Here is a 20,423-nt window from a genome sequence, read left to right on the forward strand (position 1 = left end):
TCCCCAACAACCGAGGAACTGCAGTGATAAGCGCGTTGCGCAACACTGTACTCGACCACCAACCGACTGAACGATACGCGCGTTGCGCCACGTTCTCATTGCTTCAGTTTCGACAAGGACGAAAATAGAAGGATCCCAGCATGTCTTCCGAGGCTCAGAGCTGTCCAACGTTCCCCCATGTACGTTGTTCTGAATTTTCCCTTCTCTTTCTGCTCAATAATCGATGTTTTTCCAGAATCAATGGTTTTTCGACGGTTTTTTTCGTAACAAGCAGGGTATCTTCGGAGTGCACTACGGAGACCCTCGTTACATGCTTGACCTGCCCCGTCCTGAAGACGCCCCCGGGCCCCGAGCGCCTCGCTTCAACCAGGGTGATTTCCGTCGTCCTACATGGATCAGTCCCCACCACCCGTTCTTGTTGTTTCTCCCGCGAGATGATCCTTTCAAAACCAAGCTTCTCTCTTGTCTCAATGTCACGCCCAGAACCCTTTCCATCGAGAACCATGTTCCGTATGGGTACCTCACTTTGCCCGAAAATCCCCTTCCCAAAGACCGCTGGGGCCTTGAGCAAAAGCTCATCGACCAATGGGTTGCTCTCGAAGGTTCCTTGCACAAGATCTATAAAGCCCTGGTGCTCATGTATGATCCTGAGGGGATTGTACACCCTGGCGTTTGGGGTTTCAATTTGCCTGTAACCCAATACTATACGTTACGCAGTGCTCTGACCCGGAACGACGCCGTCAGACAGGCAATGCGGGCTCGGGATACTTTTCTTCCTCTTGTGGCAATGATAGCCATGCTCTACGTTTTAATGGACGACAAAGAAACGGGAGACTGGAGATTTGCTCTCCAGCGCAAGACGCAGGTGCCATGGCAGTTCTTCGACGACTTAGAACGGGAACTCTGTAATCCACAAGTCGAGCGTCTGGGCGGCATCATCGATTTGACTGCCAGCAAGACATATCCCAACCATTACGTCCCTCGACACATCCGCTGGCTGTTGCCGCACATATTAAAGAATCATAGGGTTCCACTATACTTCTTTTTCGGAAAGACTTTCCCACCGAACGAGCCAATTCCCGATCCCTTGAAAGAGCTAGGACTCATACCAAACTACGAAGAAATCGAGTACTTGGAGAACCTTCCAGGGTCTTCGGCGTTCAGCCCATGGTCTACAAAAACTCCCGTGTGGACATCAGGCCGAACTGTTCCCCGCAACCAAGAACTCCAACCTCGCACGTTGCCGACCTTGCGGGACCCTCGACCGCCTTTGTTCGAGCGTCGCCCGCCCAAATCTTGCTATCGACCGTATCTAGACGAATCCCCTGATCCTGGGACAACAGACGACCGTAACGAACATGCTGACAGTGTTGGTGCCGCAACCATTGTTTACCCACCTGTGGAACCTCACAGTGGCCAACTTCCGGGCGAGAAAATTCACGAGTTCATGGCGCGCCGCAAAAAGAACAACGAGAAGCGGCTCGCAAGGGAATCGGAGAGTAAGCGGAAGACTCGCTTAAAGCTTGAAGAGATCGCGAAAACAGGGGAGCCGCCATCCATCCACGGCAAACATGGCACTAAGGTCTACATTTGGGAGACAAGTGGGATTGGAGGTGATTCTTTCATCTTGCGTAGACATTACGGGCAAAAAGATGCCCGGGACCGTTGGGACGAGTTTGCACCAACACAACGGATATACGATGGCTTTAGTAACGAATGGGACCTTGCGGAAGAGCTAGACCCGGAGGCGGAGGTGCCCGATGACGGTTTTGACATGAACGACGAGTTCGACCATGAATACCCGGCCATCCCCCATGTCGACAGCGTCGTACCCGAGGTCCCCCGATGTTCCAGGCTCCGAGAAAATCTGCAATGCTTCAAAGCAATCTGCTGTTGAGGTACTTGAACAAGTTTATGCCAATGATGATAAAATGCAAGTCGACGTCGCCGTCTATGTGCTTCCCAACAACGACGACATCGCGATCAAGCGTTATGGGCTCCAGACTGGTTTCGTTGCGCCTCGCAACGCCAAACAAATGAAGGCTGTATGGGCATCGTGGGCCTGTGGGGATACTGCTTGGAAGAATGATATCCCCATCAATTATTCCATTCTCTTGCAAGCAATGTTTGATATCTTCGACACAACGAGAACAATCCAACCGGTCGGCCTTTGTGATATCAATACCATGACTGCCAGCCTCCACTCCGAAGCTTGGCCCGTCGCGGTCAAAAAGATCGTCGTCAGAGGCCGACTCAGATTTTTGTTCGTCCCTGACGACGACAGCGAGGAGGAACCAATGGTGTTGGTAGAAGACGGTGCAACAGTTCTTCAATGTATCCGATCGGGCTGGAAAGATACTAAAACGATTATTGAAGAACTTGCGATCATTGGAGCGGATTTCTCGCCTTGTTGGATTCGTAACAGCGGTAAAACTCTAAAACCCGCCTTGACACAAGACTGTCTTGGTCGTCGACCGCCTGGTTATCGATTGAATACAATCGACTACCAGGCATACGTGAAGCGACGAGATGACTTCTTGAAGTCGCAACGTGGCTGGGCAGCTCTATTCCATGGTGGAATTGTGTCGCGGATTGCCCGGATGACCATAGGGGACTACCTGCATAATATTCATGCCTCTCCTCCCGGTACCACACTATATCAAGGTGCTTTTCTTGCAGACATAGGCGAGGGTAGAGCTTTATGGCGCGAAGCCCTGACTGCCTCCGAAATCGACCTCATTTTAGGCGTTTACAAGGTCGAAACAGGTTTGCACAAGTGTCTTCTCAGGAATCAATGCTGATCTCCCTTAGGTGTCTCTGCTTGGAACGACGAAATGGGTGCTCAGATAAAATACGCGTCGATCTGGCCATCGCTGGTTGCATTTCACTCATCGGGCCTGAATGTAGGTTACTGGAGTGCTAATTGCGAGAGATGGTTCCAAAGACGACTGGCGGAACTGCAGCAAGGGGATGTTGAAATTCTGAACACTCCGGGATGGAAGGACAAAATCCGGTTCAACTCTCAAGCTCGCAAAACTGCAACCAGCAACTCTGAGATGTGTCGCAGATTTCTCGCCTCGTGTCCAGCTGTAGGGTATCTCTGAGTTACGGACAAATACATAGGACAGTATCATGTAGACCATTATCGTGTACATATATAGCATTCGCTCAACGACTATTTCTGCTTTTTTGACCAACTATCATCAATGACTAAGTGATCGCAATGTGTGACGAGTGACTTTTCGACGAGTGACGACATTCGTCTTATTCTTGTCCTTCATCTTGGAACGATACGCGCATTGCGCGACGGATCCAAACGGCTTGCCAGCACATACGACACACCCAGACACTGGACCGATAGGTGCTTTGCACTACGGTACCCCAGCGCATCTCCGCAACACAACATGCCACGGCCAAAGAAGTACGAAACCGAGGAGGAGAGGAAGGCAGCTGCGAGAGCTCATAAGCAGAAGTACGAAGGAAGCGTCAGGTGAGTTGCTGTTACTCGATCTGTTTATTTCATACTCACATTTGACAGAGGCAAAAGTAGTCGGGCCAAGTACCGAAAGCGCATCGGCAAGACGAGGGGCCGCAAGCAAGGGAGCTACGAGCTTAGCGTCCAACTCACGGAAGAGATTCAAAGAGATGCAGAATTTAACCTGCCAAGACGAGAACCGCTCTTCCGTCAGGCATTCAAGGGCACCTTAAGCTTGGATGGCCTGTGGCCTTACACCTCCGCACCTCCATATGCTCCTTCATTGCTTAGCGGGAGTAAACCACGTCCTTTCGACAAAACCGAGGAACTATGTGCTGCTGTATCCGGACACAAGCTGCGGGAGGAAGGGGAGGAGGAAAATAACTGGTTGCAGCAGTATAAGACTTTGAGTCGATTGGACGCGGTTAAACTTTGGAATCGGGATGCTGAAGTGTTCTTGCGTGGATATGAACGAATGACGGATCTTCAGGAGAAAATTGACGGAGGGGAAGTACTTTTCGGAGGTGTTTTTTCGGTGGCGATGGTCTCGTTGCATCGAGGATGGTACGCGCGGCGCCTGGCTCGCCTTTGTAATTTGGACTTCCTCTCATCAGAGTAATCTACATGTCGATTAGCACATAGTGCGTCCTTTGCACAATACTATTACTGGTCATATTGTCTCATCATTATCACAAGTGTGAGGATCCCACGATTACTGTTGTTGCGACGCGTTTTTCGCGTCTACCATAAACAAGGTACAACGGGCTCAATTCTCCTACCCTCCAGCTAGCTAAAATCACATCCAGCCTCAAAATTAAGCTACAAGTCGCGTCGTTAATAGGTCCGACACCTACCTCGACGATGATCGGCGAGCATCGCCGAGCACGTGTAATCCCATCAAACTTCGCCCGTCTTGTCCTCGTCCACACCTCGTCCACACCTCCGTCGGGCGTCGTACGCTGCGGAGGCTCTCATGCTCTTGCCGTCGCTCTGCAGTGTCGTACACTGCTCAGCTGGTCGTCGCGCCATCAGCATGATGGATCTCGATTGCACCGGGGGCGCTATCTCTTCCTTTGTGGACATGTGGATACAACCCTGCATGTCCCCTTTGTCTGTCCGCCTTCGGGGATTGACGTCGTTTCCGATGCTTACTAGTGCACAAAGAGCCCAGTCTCTTTGAAGAAAACCTTCTTAAAGTCTCAAATTCTTCGTTCTCCAACCCACAACTTCCCTGTCCCAATCAACCCACCACCAACATTTTCCCCCATCCCAACCCACCAATGTACGACGATGATTCGGATTGGAGTGCGACCAACTTTCGACAGTCCGCCTGGCAACCGACAGTCGACCAACCTCGACAGTCCGATCAACTTCGACAGTCCGACCAGCAGCCCGGGGAACAACCAGACTCCGTCTTGGGGCCTCCACAGTTCGATCAGCATTGCGAGCAACAGCTCCGACGGGACCTACCAGCCGAGCAGAGCTAATACGAGCCTCGCGCAGAGTTCAACCATCTCCTCGACCACGGATACCTTCTCGGGTCGTTTCTCACCCCCTCCTTCTCGTCCTCTCCAAAGGTCTCACGCCGTCGTTCGCGGTGAGCCCGTCGTTCGCGGTGAGCTGAGGGCTCCCACCATCTCATCGGCTTCCGGTGGAGGCCACAGACACCCTGATGGTGCGGATTAGTCCTGGCAACATCTCTCTCCGCTGTGAGTGTTTGCCTCCTTCTTTACTTCTTGCTCATTCTCATCTAGTTCCACCGGGCTTCGATCCCGTGCACGCAATCTTCATTTTCATCGCCATTTTTGGCTTTTTGGCCTTTTTGTTCACCGATAATTGGGTTCAAGGGGTCATCGTCATGCTCGCGGCGCTTGCTGGATATCTGCACTATCATGACATCCTGCTTGTCACCTGCGAAACTCTCTACGAAGCTCTCTACGAAGCTCTCTACGAAGCGTGGCGTTCGTTTACCTCCGCCTTTAACTGAACCACTCTTAAACTGTCTTTGTCTCTCTCTCTCTCTCTCCTCATTGCTTGTACATGTACCAATACTTAGAGTGTACTGTACTAATAAACCCATTAAACATTTGTCTCCAACTTCATTGTCGCCTCATCGTGAGTGGATATCGCCTCCTCGTCGGTGTGCTGCTGGAGGTCGTCCACCTTATCCTTCGACGCGTCCTGCGCGTTTATTATGGGTATAGCGAAGCGAGCGACATACACCTACCTTGTACTGAACTCAGATTGTGTCCAGCCCCCAAATTGACTCCAGACTCGCGCCACCGGTGGGTCCGATACTTACTTGGACTTATCTCGGCGACCATCGGCGGTCCTGTCCGGGCACGTGCGTCACTGATCGTCGTCACATTTAGTCACCATATCCATTCCTTCTTCTTCCACCATCCGGCAACTGCAGCGATAAGCGCTTTGCGCCGCGCTGTAGGGACTCTTCGAAACAACCTACTACAAGTTCCCGGAGCGATACGCGCGTCGCGCGACGTTCTTACAGCTTCACGATTTCTGGGATCAAATAAAAGAGTGCTACCATGAATACCGAGGCTAACAACTGCCCTACGTTCCCCCACGTACGTCTTTCCCCCCCTTTTCTCTCTATTTCATAACTGATGTTTGCCTAGAATAGATTGTTTGACGGTTTTTTTCGTAACGAGCAGGGTATCTTTGGAGTGTACCACGGAGACCCTCGTTACATGCTTCACCTGCCCCGTCCTGCAGACGCTCGCGGGCCTGAAGCACCTGAGTTCAACCCTGGTGATTTTCGTCGCACTACGTGGATCAGTCCCCACCACCCGTTTTTGTTGTTTCTTCCTCGAGAAGATCCTTTCAAAAGCAAGCTCCTCTCTTGTCTGGATGTAACTCCCGAAAGTCTCCCTATCGAACAATACAATTCCTATGCGTACGCTGATGCGAGAGGTTATCCTCTGCAAACGGATCGTTGGGGCCTCGAGCAAAAGCTCATCGACGAGTGGGTCGCTCTTGAAAGTTCCTTGCGCGAGATTCACCGAGTGCTGGTGGGCATGTGTGAATCCACAGGCATATACCCTGGTCGGGACTTCAATATGCCCGTCTCTCACCTCTATTCGGAACGCGATGCTCTCACTCGTAGTAACGCTGTCAGCCGGGCTATGCGGGCCCGGGATGCTTTTCTGCCTCTCCTGGCAATGATAGCCATGCTTTCCATGCTAATGTACGACGTTGGAACAGAAGAGGACGTGTGGTCTGCTGTCCAGCGCAAGACGCTGCTGCCATGGCAGTTCCTTGGCAACCTAGAGCAGGGAATTTGTGATCCACAGATAGAGCGTCTTGGTGGTATCATCGATTTGACTCTCAGCGACCAAAGTGACGAATATGATTGGCTCGAGTCGCTTTTGCCCCACATCATCGAAAAGCCCCAGATCCCATTATACTTCTTCCTTGGAAGCACTTCACCGCTGCGCAAGCCATATGACCGTGACTTGGCTCGCTTCATACGCTTCCCGAAGTCGGAGGAGGTCGAAGATTTGGAAAACCTCCCAGGAGTGTCGGCCTTTTACTTTTACTACTAAGTCAAGCACAGAAACATTTAGTACATTTCATGAGTTTCGTTTGTACGTAGACAATAAATTTGTCTTCACTATTTTTTTTCTCTCGTTATCCAAGTCTTCGCCAGTGTGCGCTGTCCGACGCGTCTTTTTGCGTCTATCATGGACAGGGTAAAAGGAGCTCTATATTCTTAGCTTCCTCACGGCTAAAATCACGTTCAGCCTCGAAATCGAGCTCAAGATCACGTCGCCAATGGGTCCGATATTTACTCGTCTGGTGATCGGCGACCATCGCCGAGCACGTGTGATCCCATCAAATCTCGTCTTCTTCCTCGCCCACCATCTTCGTCAAGCGTCGTACGCTGCGGAGCCTCTTCGCCCTGGTCGCCGCTTTGCAGTGTCGTACACTGCTCAGCTTCAACTTTCCAACCATTGTGTCTCGCCCTCCCTTGTATTTATTCGGCATGTAATATTCCCGACGCAATAACGAAGGATGCGATAATCTTGGATCTGAGGCAGAAACTCAAAGAAGAAAAGGCCGTGTCAGCCAGTTTGAGGGAATCAGGGGAAAGCCTCATCGTTCGTGCCAAAAGGGAAACAGAAGAAGCGGTGCGCATTACCTCCTACATCTATCAAGTGTATCTAACCATTACTTAGACGCAACGAGCAGAACGCGTCCGTAACGAGCTCCTGGATGTGAAGCGGAAACTCCTTACTGTAAGTACAGTTCCTTCCAAATTTGACGTTGAATTCATCGTCTACTTAGTCCGGATGATTCGTTGGCAAGATTGGAAGCGGCGTGTTCTCGTTCTGAATCTTTGTACTGACTACCTGTTCTCCTCCTGTATCTTAAACCTGTAGTAATCGAGCGATTAAGCATCCCCTTTGCCTGTTGTTAGTTTTGTCAGCTTTTATCGAAATTTATCCTCGCTTCGTTGCTGGAGATCATCACGCTCATCGTAGGACGCGTTTTTCGCGTATATATTTGCTAGAAATCAACGGGCGCATTCTCTCCGTCTATCTTGACTTTGATATCGTGTCCAGCTATAAGCTTGAGCCGGAAGTCGCGCAACGGACGGGTCCGACACTTACGGTGATCGGCGAGCACGTGCGATTCCATCAAATCTCGGGCGAGCACGTGCGAATCCCGCCTTCTTCTTCCTCGTCCACCACCCTCCACCACCTCCGTCAAGCGTCGTACGCTGCGGAGCCCCCTGCTCTTGCCACCGCTATGCAGTGTCGTCCACTGCTCAGCTATTGTCCCACCCCTGTAGAATTATCTCGTCGTCGTCTCCGTCCCTAGTTCTCGCCTCCGTTCATTCAGCTTCTTCCTCAGCAAACAGGCAAGAAGCCTTCGGCCCTCCTTTCTTCTATGAAGCTAACGTCCTGAAGTAGATTTGAAATCACCAATGGGCATAATTCCTGCCAAGAATCGTTTGCTCTGGAAGCTGAAGCTGCTTGATCGCTTGATTGGCCCTTATGGCCCGTTAAGGGTTTCCCTTTCAACACCACACGTTTAAAGCCATCGCCGCATGGGTCATTCTCCCCTTTCCCTCACTGCATCTGAGCGTCGTACACTCAGCATGCCTCGATACGTTCAATGCACTTTCTGTCCAACTCCTCACAAGCACCTGGCAACGGACCTTCTCCAACACCAGTACCTAGTCACACAACAACAAGCAGCAACAGAAAATTCCGCTCGGCAGGCTGATCTTTTTACTGCCTTCGTCGCTGCAGATGAGGGTATCGATCCTCGGGCGCAACAACACTCGCCCCTGTTTTCTGCGCATGATGAATTACTAGGCCATCCATCCCACATGACAGACTCATCGCAGCCATTGCCTCGAGACGCCATAATCCGCAGCGCAGAGGCTGTGATAGCGGCGGCTTCGCTAAATCCTCCCGCCCGACGAGCTGCCAAACTCTCCATCCAACCTAGCACTGCTTCGTCTCGCTCATCTTGAGCAGCTTCGAACCGAGGTACTAGCCATTACAGGAAAGCTTGACGAGGTTGCTCCCTTGACTGGCGACATCTCAGATCCCGCTGCAGCTTTCATTGCGCTGGACGCTGCAGCTGCATTTGTCAAGAAAACTGGCAAAGATCTTCGCGATCTCAGGCCTGTCTTGCGTCGTCGTCATAAGAATCTCATGGAGACTCATGAGCAGGTGTGGGGCCTGACAATAACGCTGGACAAGCATATCGATACAGTGGGGGCGAGATTGGGACCCAAGCCACCGAGCCCGGAGCCCATCGAATATGACACCTGTACGTATTCTTACTTAACAAGTTATTCGGCTCACCTTCATTTCAGCGACTCACTTGGTGGATCCAATTGGGCGATACAACGTGATTCGACAGCTTTGCATCCTACTCATTGTAACCTGCCACATCCTTTTGGGCTTGTCCAGAGACACCTGCAATTTCCTCCTCGACATTATTATGCTGATGGTCAAGGCTACGCTGTCATGGGCGTTCCCTCAGGCCACCGACTATTCGCCAACTCAAAACAGGCTTCTCGCCGGCCTGCCTCATACATTGGCATCCGCCCTAGGGGACTTCAAACTGGACCCAAAGACTCGAATATATGCGGTTTGCCCGACCTGTCATCAGACATATGCTCCCAAGACTAATCGACTCACTGGCGAGGCGGCTTATCCCAAAGAGTGCGAGAACCGCGTGTTTCCTGAGTCGGCCGCGGACAAACTTGCACCCGCAAGACGATGTGGTTCAGCCCTGGTGGAGCAACGGCAAGGCAAACTGCGTCCCGTCAAACCTCACGTATTCCCGGAGTTTACAGACCATCTCGCATCCATTCTTTCCAATCCAGAACTAGTCGAAATGTGCAAAAAGTCTTGTGATGATGCTTTCCAAGCCGGCACTAAGCCTGCGTCCGTTGTCACCAACGTCTTCGAAGTGGAGTTTCTTCGCAATTTTCCTGGCCCTGTGCCTAACCAACTGTTTGTCGATCGTGGCGATGGTTTGCGGCTCGCATTCGAGGTACTCTTGGATTTCTTTAACCCTCATGGGCTGAACAAGCGCGGCAATCATGATTCCATCGGTATCCTTGCGGTTGTCAACCTCAACTTACCGGCTGAGCTTCGTTACAAGCCAGAGTTCATGTGGCTTAGCATTATTCTGGGACCCAAGGAACCCAACCATGATCAAATCAGTTCATATCTAGCTCCCCTTATCGACACATTTGTCCAAGGCTGGTCTCCGGGCTTCCTCTTTTCGAATGTTGCTGGAATGAATGGGCCATGTCTCGTTCAAATAGCCCTTGTCATCAACGTCAATGATCTCCCCGCAACTCGAAAGATACTTGGCCTTGCTGGTGTTGGTTCAAACCACATTTGTACCATCTGTAACTGTATAGGAGCGAAGACTGTGCTCCGAACCGACTTTGACACCCCGTTTTGGAAGAACAGGGACGTGGTTGAGTTGCGACAATGGGCATATAAGTGGAGAGACGCGGAGAATCAGGCAGAGAGAAATGAGATTTTCGCCGAGCATGGCGTGCGCTGGTCTGAGTTTTGGAGATTGCCGTATTGGAATCCGACCACCATGGCTGTCGTGGACTCGATGCATTGTATCCTGGAGGGATTAGCGCATTATCACTTCCGACGAGTCCTTCGAATCGACGCTGAGTTTGCCAAGAAAGTTGACGGTGGAGGTATCGCCTTCGACTATGATTGGTTAGAGTATGACCCAGAAGACCCAGCGATACCCCAGGATATACGACTCACCAATATAGACACACAGGTTCCACAGGTTCGTCGAATCCAAAACAAACTCGTGCAGTCGCTGTACGAAGACGACGAGATGGACGACATGGCCCCCGATGTCTGGGATGATGGTATGAGCGATGTACCTGCAGGGGATGAAGTCCGCGTCAAAGCGATCACCAAGACCGATCTACTCTACTACTTGAAAAATCGCAATCTTTCGGCTCTTCGATTTGTTGCATATTCTTTGAAACTAGACGCCCTCGGCCGCCGCACCCGTGCGGACTACAGCGACTTACTGGTGGAATGGGTGAGTTGTTTTGCCTTCTTCTTTCTCTAGTTAATCTGTTAAACGCAGCGCTTGAAGCAACCACGGAAGGGCAATGTCGGGTCCATACCCCGAGCAATCAACACGGAACAAATCAAGTTCATCCAGCATGTTATCGCGAAAACGACCACTCCGAGTTGGGTCAACTCTGTGCCTCGCAATTACGGCGAAAGCAATGCTGGTACTATCAAAGCGGAGGAATGGCGCACCCTTGCCACGATCTATCTACCTATCGCTTTGGTTCTGCTTTGGGGGGAGCCTGAGGACGCTTCGACGAAGGATGCTCTACGCATGACCCACATACTCAATCACTCGATGTCATTAGTGATGGCTGTCGACATCGTTTGTCGCTACTCCATGACGGCTGCCCGCGCCGACATCTACAAGCGCTTCCTCACTGAGTGGGTTCAAGGCCTCCGTAAGCATCACCCGCACACCGAAAAACACGCTGCTCGACCCAATATTCATGTTGCTTTCCATATCGCCAACTTCCTGATTAGTTTCGGTCCTGTTGCTTCCTGGTGGGCATTCCCATTTGAGCGCATGATTGGATACCTCCAAGGGATCAATACAAACGATCATATCGGCGGGCAAATGGAACACACATTGACCATGTCATACTTCCGCGGTGCGGCATTGCGACGCTGGTTGCGACGACCAGACTGCCCCGCAATTATCAGAGAATTCAAGCAGCATTTCGATCGTCGCTTCTCCGGCGAGAAAGCTGACACTTTGCCTGAGAACAAGGCCGGAGAGCGCGCACACCTTGTGTATGGGAAGGTGAACTACTCTCGGGCATCGACTCACCTCGGTAACAGCATCGTCCGGTACTACCCATCGTCCGAGTCAACTAGCGACTTGGTTGTCGGAAGCATCCAGAAAATCATGTTAGACGGGCAAGGTGCATTCACGATGCAGATAAAGCGACAGGTAGAGCTGGCGGACACGGCCCAGGACCCATTCACACCTTTTCGACCGTATTTTCGCGCCTGGACTTATTCCTCCGAAATGGAGGAGAAGGTTGAGACGATTTCCCCAAATCAAATACATTGTCACTGTGCTCGATTTGAGTTCCCTGATCGTAAACGTGTTGTAATTTTAGATCTGTCGAGAAGCTAGTGTACAAGCGAATATACTTGGTGAGCATATAATGAAATTAGTTCTGCAAGATTGCGAGATTTTGAGTTTCCACATGCGATTGGTTGCGCAACGTAGGGTGCATTTGGCGGCCTTGTTGGCAGACGGGCAGAACGGGTGAATTGCCTAGACCCGAATATGCAAGTAGATTTCGAAAGTGTTGCGAATTGAGGTTCAAGACGCGTCGCCAATGGGTCCGATATTTACTCGTCCTGTGATCGGCGACCATCGGCGACCATCGCCGAGCACGTGTGATCCCATCAATTTCTTCTTCTTCTTCCCCCACCATCTCCGTCAAGCGTCCTACGCTGCGGAGGCCCTCCCGGCCTTGCCACCGCTGTGAAGTGTAGTACACTGCTCAGCTCTCACCATCACCCTCCTCAAGCACCATCTCCTGTATGTCCTCGGCAGCCTTGTCGTTGGCGTCGTCGACACCGTCGTTTAGGGCTTCAAGCGCCCCAGGACCCAGAAACTCCCCACTCTCCTCCCTCATGAGTCCATAACTCAAGCTTGCCACCCCAGTGTGAGTGTTTTTTGGACCAAATCCCAATAGCTGACAGCATTTGAAGCCTATCAATTTGTCGTCGTCGACCCCGTCAGACCCAGAAATTCACCCAGTCCTCCTCATAAGTCTACAACTCAAGCTTGTCTCCCACTGTAAGTCATGTCCATGTTTTTTTTGGAGCAAATCCCAATAGCTGACAGCATTTCAAGCCTATTTATTTGTCGTCGCCGACCCCCGTCAGACCCGGAAATCGACCCAGTCCTCCTCATAAGTCTATAACTCAAGCTTACCAACCTACTGTAAGTCATGTCCATGTTTTTTTGGAGAAAATCTCAATAGCTGACAGCATTTCAAGCCTGCCAATTTGTCGTCATCGACCCAGTCGGACCAAAAATCCCCCCATCTCCTGCCTCATAAGTCCATAACTCAAGCGTAGCCCACTGTGTAAGTCATGCCCTGTTTTCTTGTAGCAAAGTCCAATAGCTGACAGCAATTACAGACAGCACTTCAAGCCTATCAATTTGCTGCTAGCGCATGCACACAAGAGCAGCGCGAGCCAGGCAGACGAAGGGGATCTCAAGTGGGTCTAACATTCTGGCCAGGTCTGTTTTTTGCTTCATTAATTCCAATCGAAGACTCAAAATCTACAGATTACAATAAAATGAATAATTTACACCTCTCTGGTGGCGAAAGTAAAGCTATCCGGGGGTATTGCCAGCCACGGGCTGCCCAGGTTCGTGTTTTGCTTCGTTACTTTCCACAAAATGCTTAAAATCTGCAGATATCACAAAAAAAAATTGCGATATGAGGGTTTCTGGGGGCAAATTGCGGCTTGACCAGCCATTACCGATGCCGAAGGCCCGGCATTTGCGGCAACGGGCGTCCGTTTCACGCTCGTCGCGCGCCGGTCATGTGCCGTCACGTCACGGCCGATCGGCGCCGACGGCCGATCACCGTCGTCAGGGTGACGGCTTTCCTTGCCGCCAGCACCCACCTCCACCACCCTCTGCCCCTCCTCTGCTTGCCAAGCCGCTGCCCGACCGCTGCCCACCCTTTCCCGACGTCCGACGCCCGTCCGACGCTCGGCCGACGCCCGTCCGACGCCCGTCCGACGCCCGACCGACGCCCGACGCCCGCCCACCCCTTTCTCGCCACCCCTTGCCCCTCCCGCCCTCTCCCACTGCCCAGACCCGGCCCGGGCCCCGCGGTACACCCAGGACCCGCCGCGCTCCGCCGCTGCCCGCCGTTTGCGGCCGACGTCGCCCATCTCCCCCACTTTCCCGCCCATTTCTCCTCCCCGCTCCTCCTGCCACCTTCTCCCGCTGCCCAACCCCGGCCGACCCTGTCCCGCCCCCTCCTGCTGCCACTTCAAAATTGGGCATACCTCGCTGCCCAGGAGCCGTCTCCGGCAGATCAAAAGTGCACCACTCGCCATTGGGCAGCGATGTGGTTTGTGGTGGATCGGAAGCGAATGGGTACGAGTCTGGCTCGCGCGTTGTCGTACTAACGCGGGGCGCAGAGAAGGTGTGCCACGACTGGTTCCGGCCCGCGTGGCTCGGCCCAGTGCCCTGTTCCGTCTGCGCTCACAACCACATTGAACTCCACGATCGCCAATTGTGTGGCGGGCGGCGCGGCATTGTTCGTGGTATCGAACAACTCATTGCCTCGAGCAAGTCGGAGTCTGAGGTGCTCCGCGTAACATTAATCTGACTTTCTTGTTTGTACTTAGCTTTCAATGCCACCCTCGTTCTTGGCCAAATTGGGTTTCTTTCTAGGCGAAAACTAATGGTTTTCTTTCTCCAAAAACTCATCCGAAAACCAGTCGTTTTTGGTTTGAGAAAACCCATTCAGAAACCAATAGTTTTTGAATAGCCTTTTGCATAGGTTTTCTCCGACCAAAAACCTATTCAAAAACTACTGGTTTCCTAATTGGTTTTCTGCTTTCGGAAACTAGTACTTTTGTCGAAGATTTTCTTATTTTGGAAACCTAAAGTATCCTTTATCGAGAAACTTGAGCGAAAACTTTTGGTTTCCCCTCTGCGAAAACCCTTTCCGAAAGTAGTAGTTTCCTCTTTCGGAAAGTTCTTGCGGAAACCTGTTGTTTTGTAGGTAACTTTCCCTTTGCGGAAACCATTTGTTTTCGGTAGAAAAAATTTTATACAAAAACTAGTACTTTTTTTATCAACTTTCGGGAGCCGAATTCACGGTAAACTCCGGAGTGAAAGGGGGGCAACAACCCGGAGCGGTACAAGTTGGGGGACGCCATAAAGAAGGTTAGAAAGGAAAGCCCCGGCCTTATATTTGAGAACGAGCTCGTTCTATATCGAACTTCGACCGAGGCGCGCAGCACAGCCTACTCGCAACCAATACGAACAAAGAACGGGCAACTGAATTGAAAAACACCTACGCTGCACCGCACGTGACCGCGGTGAAACACTTGATGGACAGGAAGAATCGATCTGCGGACGCCACGAGGCAACAGAAGCCGCGGGAGATTAAAACGCGCAGCCGAAGCTTAGCTTAAGCTTATGGGCTGGATGGAAATTGCGATTGGAAGGACAAGCTAAAGTCAAAATTAAACCCGAGAAACCGGGGCGACCGAGCCACGCCGACTCGAGACGAGTCGTTCCTAGGGAGGGGGTGATGTCACGGATAAGACCCGGCCCGTCCGCTCCGGCGCTGGTGTCGGGCCATCGCGGGCCCGTAGCACGCAGCACGTGACGACGGGGAACATGCGCCCCAGTAGGAGGAACGCACACGTGGGAAGCACGTGACCGAGAACGACGCATCGAGCCGTCGCCGAGCCCAACTCAACACAAGGGGACTGGGGAGGAGTGCTAGGAGGTTAGGAGTAGCGCCTGGCCCGCAAGGGATGTACGATCGTCCCCTCTGCAGCCAGGAACAGGAGCGAGGAGGAGGAGGAGAGGCCAGGGTGTCCGATCACCCCTTTGCGGGCCTGCGTATATAAGGCGCGATAGTGTACCCTGTACTCTATCGCTTAGATCATCTGAAGAACTACCTTACTCCGTGCAAGGAGGCATTATCTACTCATCGGGCCCGACACGACCCGATTCGAACCTTCGACCACCGACAGCGACAAGGGACTGAGTTCACGGGCCCTTACGGTTTCGATCTACCCCGCTCGCCGTACCTGCGGGCCCGACTATCCGTCTGTTCTGTTCCGGGCGCGTGTTCTTAGGAGAGGTCCTTGCATGGCCCGACCCGAAGTCTGACAGAGTCCAGGTCTGATTCAATCTCATCCAAGTGTCTTGAACAGTAAACAACACCAAGCTGCCCTGCATGGATGGGTACTTATAGTTGATTATCTCACATGGAATTATTTACTCTGGAATAATCATGGTTTGGAATGAGTTTTTGCACTTCCCAACTTGGGACAACTGATTATTCCATGGGGTTTGGGCATATCCCAGCACTATTTCATATGACATTATGTACTGTACATGCTTTGTATTATTTTGGTATTCAACCTTATTGTGTGATGCTGGTCGGCCACTTGCTGGTCATTACAGTTGGTAAGCAGAAGCAGTGCCACAGTGTGCAGAGCTTTACCCTACAGGCAGCCATTATTTTACAAGTACATGCCAAAGTGATAGCTAGTACTCCACTAGTCTATGTTAGAGACTAGGAGCATAACTTGAAGCTAGTGCCTAGCTGGTTCAGTGCTTGTGTCAATGACTCAATGTTGAAGGGAGGCAGCTGCACCGGCGGGCTCCCGCGGACGCAGCCGCGCGGCGCGGATCACTGCCACCCGCCCCATGGCCCAGTTGGTTTAAGGCGCACGACTGTTATGACTGGTGAAACGTACAATGAAGCATTAATCGTGAGATCGTGAGTTCGATCCTCACTGGGGCAGCTCCTCCTGTTTTGCATGCGGGTCCAGCGCGTGTGGTTTCACTTTCTTTATCCCGTTGGCCCACACTTGTTCGCCAGGTTGGCGCCATTGATCATGAGTTTTTCTTCTTGGACGGCTCATCGCCGGCCAGAAAGACACTACTTACTTCGTATGTACGGCAGTGGACATGAACTGCAATGTTATATATTTGTGAATTTGTATGCATACTGTGAGGATGTAACGAGATCAAGAGCATGTAGATGTATTACATATCGTTGGGACATGGCCACTGTGGATTCATGAATCATGGAGAATAACGCTTACCTGCCGTACCACGACTCGGAGGCTGGTCTGCGGCTCCACCTCGCCCTCAGCGGCGCGCGGCGGTGCGAGTGTGCGGGCGGCTCCCACTGCGGCACGCGTGACACGTTTGCACCACCCCCGGCCACTTGATACGTATTACACCAGCGCCGTTGGTACGACCACGTCCGACTCCGCCGAGTACCAGCAACGACACCATCACGGCAGGTCTGCGGCGCCACGTTTGACGCGGCGCCGGGTACGATCCACTATTTGAAGAGCTTCGTTGTTGGAAATTCGGCCGACCAGCTCCCTCCGCCGCCGCCGAGAGATAGATTGCAAATGCGCCAACTCGACTTGCAATCGCCCCATGCATATCATGATGCATCGGCGACCCGGTCCACTGTGACCACTGGTTACCAGTGGTCGAAGACAGCCTCCCGTCTTGCTGGCCTCAGGCTAGCTCAGGCTGCCGCGGCAGCGCACTGTTCGACGCAGTCCCAGATCAGTTAGTTGATCATAAGGTGACGTCGCGGATACTCTTTTGTCGACAGTATTCTGGCGGCAGTGCAGAGCGAGACGCGGACGGTACTGATAGGGTGAAGCCCGAGTTACAAAACGGCGTGGCGGGACGCCCAAGATTGCCTCTGAACGGTTGTCATTTGGCTTCAAGAAGTTGGGCGAAGGATCACCGGCGGCGTCTAAGTTAAGGCGCCTCGCCGCATAGAGCCTGCCGCGTTGCGGCCTAAACAGGGCCACAACTATCTGCTTGCCACTGGGACCGCAGTGGCATTCGAGTCCTCCTCTCCCCGACGTCCACGGCGTGTCTGGCGGGATCCCCACGATCCATTCGAGTACTATGGAGCCCTTTGGCCGGACGCACCCAGAAGAGAATCGATGCAATTATTGCATTTGGAATCTGAAAAATTGAGGAACGGGCGGCCGGCCCGGGCCGAATGCACCGCCACGCGGTCTTGTGTCTCCCGACCTGCGCGCCGCGCTCGCGCCGGCACTCGCCCTGCCGCAGTCACCGCTCGTGCGGACCCTGCTGGCTACACACCCGAACGATCTGGGCGGCTGGACGGCGGCAAAGGCGGAGCAGAACTGAGAAGGCGGTCTTCGGGCCCGGGGCCCCCAGGGGTGGTACGACCTACCAGCAAGGACACCATCATGTCTGCGGCGCGACGTTCGACGCGGCGCCGGATCCTGATCGCAGCTCAGAAGAATAATCGTTTTTTGGACATTCAATCAGCCGGCCGACGAGGCGCCGAACGGAGGGAGATTGTTGTCGGGGTTCGATCCTAGTTCCGGTTTTACACGGCAGGTAGTGGGTAGCTGACGGCGTTGGATGACCGACGCCCGCATCTGCCTACCTATGCAGGTCCGTACTTCGGATGCCAGAGCGTCGTCAGTGGGTCACAGCCTGTCGCCGCCGTCCGGGATGTCCGCGCCGGCGTCTGTCGTCTGGTGGGTCCGGTTGTCCCTTTATTAGTAGTGATTAGTGCTGGCCAAATATGATTATATTATTTTATGGGCATAATATATTATAATCATATCATATTCAGAGCTCCAACCCAATAATATATTCGTAGTATAATATAATCATATTCAGCTGCAAAATATGAATATGTTATGAATATATTCAACTATAATCTAGTATGTCTATCTCTTGATATGTTTGACATATTTGCTGCTAGAAAAAGGAATCAAAAACATAAAATATATGCTGGATTGTCAGTGCAACTTCCTTTTGGGCCTCCCTGGGTTACATAGGACTCTCAAAATACAATCAGGGGTATTGTCACTAGTCTTAGGTTAGCCAGTAGACACTTGATCAGAGGTCCTACACTATGTTTAATAGGTCAACCCAAAGTGATCACTCCTGACATTTGTTCCTACTAAGGGTAATGTATGAATCACCATATATAATAGATAATATGTGACATTTATCAGAAGTAGGGCTAACTCAGACTAAGATTAGTACTATGACTGAGTACATAGACTGAGAAAATAGCTGTAATCATCCACCTTACTATAGTTGAATATTCTGCGATAGCATAGTCATAATATAATATAATATATTCAAACATAATCATATTCAAGTGATCCACGAAGTGCATAATATATTCATAATATTCTGAATATATTCAATATTTAATCAAGCATAATATAATTCTGGCCAGCACTAGTAGTGATTACAGCATCGGGAAATGGGGATGGGGGACGGTCACGCACACTCGAGCTCTCGTGCGCCGAAACCAAGTAAATGTACCTTTCGAAACTCGCGCCAGGTCTGCCAGGTTGGATGCAAATTGCTCGTTGTTACCGCCCATCCCAGGCCCACAGATCACCGGTGAGGACCCAAGGTGCAGCTTTGCAGCGCGCTGTTCGACGTGGCGCCGGTCTGTGTCATTGTCCACCCCTTTTTGGTCCAGCCTCAGGGGCCGGGCTGGGCCGCCGCGGGTAGGAATAACCAATGTATTCATACTGCTGAGGCCGAGAAGGAAGAGTACATACTGTAGCATTTTATTCAATTCGGCGCCCGAAATCGGTGTGACATCGGCGCCGAAATGAAATTTTCGGCGTCCGGCAGCTCCAAGCGTGACCGCCGAAAATTTTGGGCAGATTTTCGGCGCGGCCCTGCGGGCCGCGCCAGCCAAAAATGGTACATCAGGCGAGGGAATTCGGCGTCTAGGCTGTCGAGTGTGACCGCCGAAAAAATTTCGGCATTTTATGGCCGGTGTGACGCGTGACCGCCGAATTGAATAAAATGCTACAGTACTAGTTCCCCAACTATTCAAGTTGCACGGCGGCGCCGTTCGACGCGGCGCCGGGTACTAACCAGGGTACAGTATGTAAGATATTCGTTTTGAAAATGTTGGAACAGGACAGCTCGGGGGAACTCGCTCGGGACGGGCCACTCGAGGAGAAGCAGATGGCGGGAAGAGAACAGGTTTATTAGGAGACTATATGTTTATATACCTACACAGGGGCTACGGTCTGGGGAGTAACCGGCAAACAACGTGGTACGCTCCGCATTTCAACAGAAAATTTGGCCGGCCGCTCAGATGGCTCACTCCGCCGGTTGCAGAGCAGCAGAGGGAAGGGATAGTGCAAGCCAAAGCTGCGCCAGCCTCGACTTGCAGCATGCATATCATGATGCATTGGCGACCCAGACCATATGCATGACCACTAGTTGGTCGACGGCTGCCTCTCGTCTTGCTGGCCTGCCGCGCGGCGGGGCAGCGCACTGTTCGACGCAGTCCCAGATTAGTCAGGTGATCATGAGGAATCAAGGGAGCTCTCGGATACTCTTTTGTCGACAGTATTTTGGCGGAAGTGCGGAGCAAGACGCGGGCAGTGCTTGAGTGAATGGCCGCATACTAGAGTTGCAAAACGGTGTAGCGGGACGTCCAAGTTGGCCGCTGAACGGTTGTCATTTGGCTTGGGCGCAGATTTTTCTGAATCGCCGGGGGCGTAGGTTAAGCCGCCTAGAGCCTGCCGCGCTGCCTAGACAGGGCCACGACTATCTGCTTGCCACTGGGATCCGGGACGCCGAGGGA

General features: G+C 52.1%; 1 protein-coding gene across 1 annotated transcript; it reads left to right on the forward strand.

Moving 5' to 3' along the window:
• Positions 1 to 310: 310 nt before the first annotated feature.
• MIND_00881000 (uncharacterized protein) lies at positions 311 to 3,104 on the forward strand (the record flags this gene model as incomplete). The annotated part of the gene is made up of 3 exons (XM_037365466.1): positions 311 to 1,837; positions 1,884 to 2,766; positions 2,812 to 3,104. The coding sequence occupies 3 exons, from the start codon at positions 311 to 313 to the stop codon at positions 3,102 to 3,104; spliced, it is 2,703 nt and encodes a 900-aa protein (XP_037218708.1).
• Positions 3,105 to 20,423: the final 17,319 nt, after the last annotated feature.

Source organism: Mycena indigotica (genome assembly GCF_014461135.1).
Source record: "Mycena indigotica strain 171206Taipei chromosome Unknown Mind.scaff0007, whole genome shotgun sequence".
Taxonomy (NCBI): Eukaryota; Fungi; Basidiomycota; class Agaricomycetes; order Agaricales; family Mycenaceae; genus Mycena; species Mycena indigotica.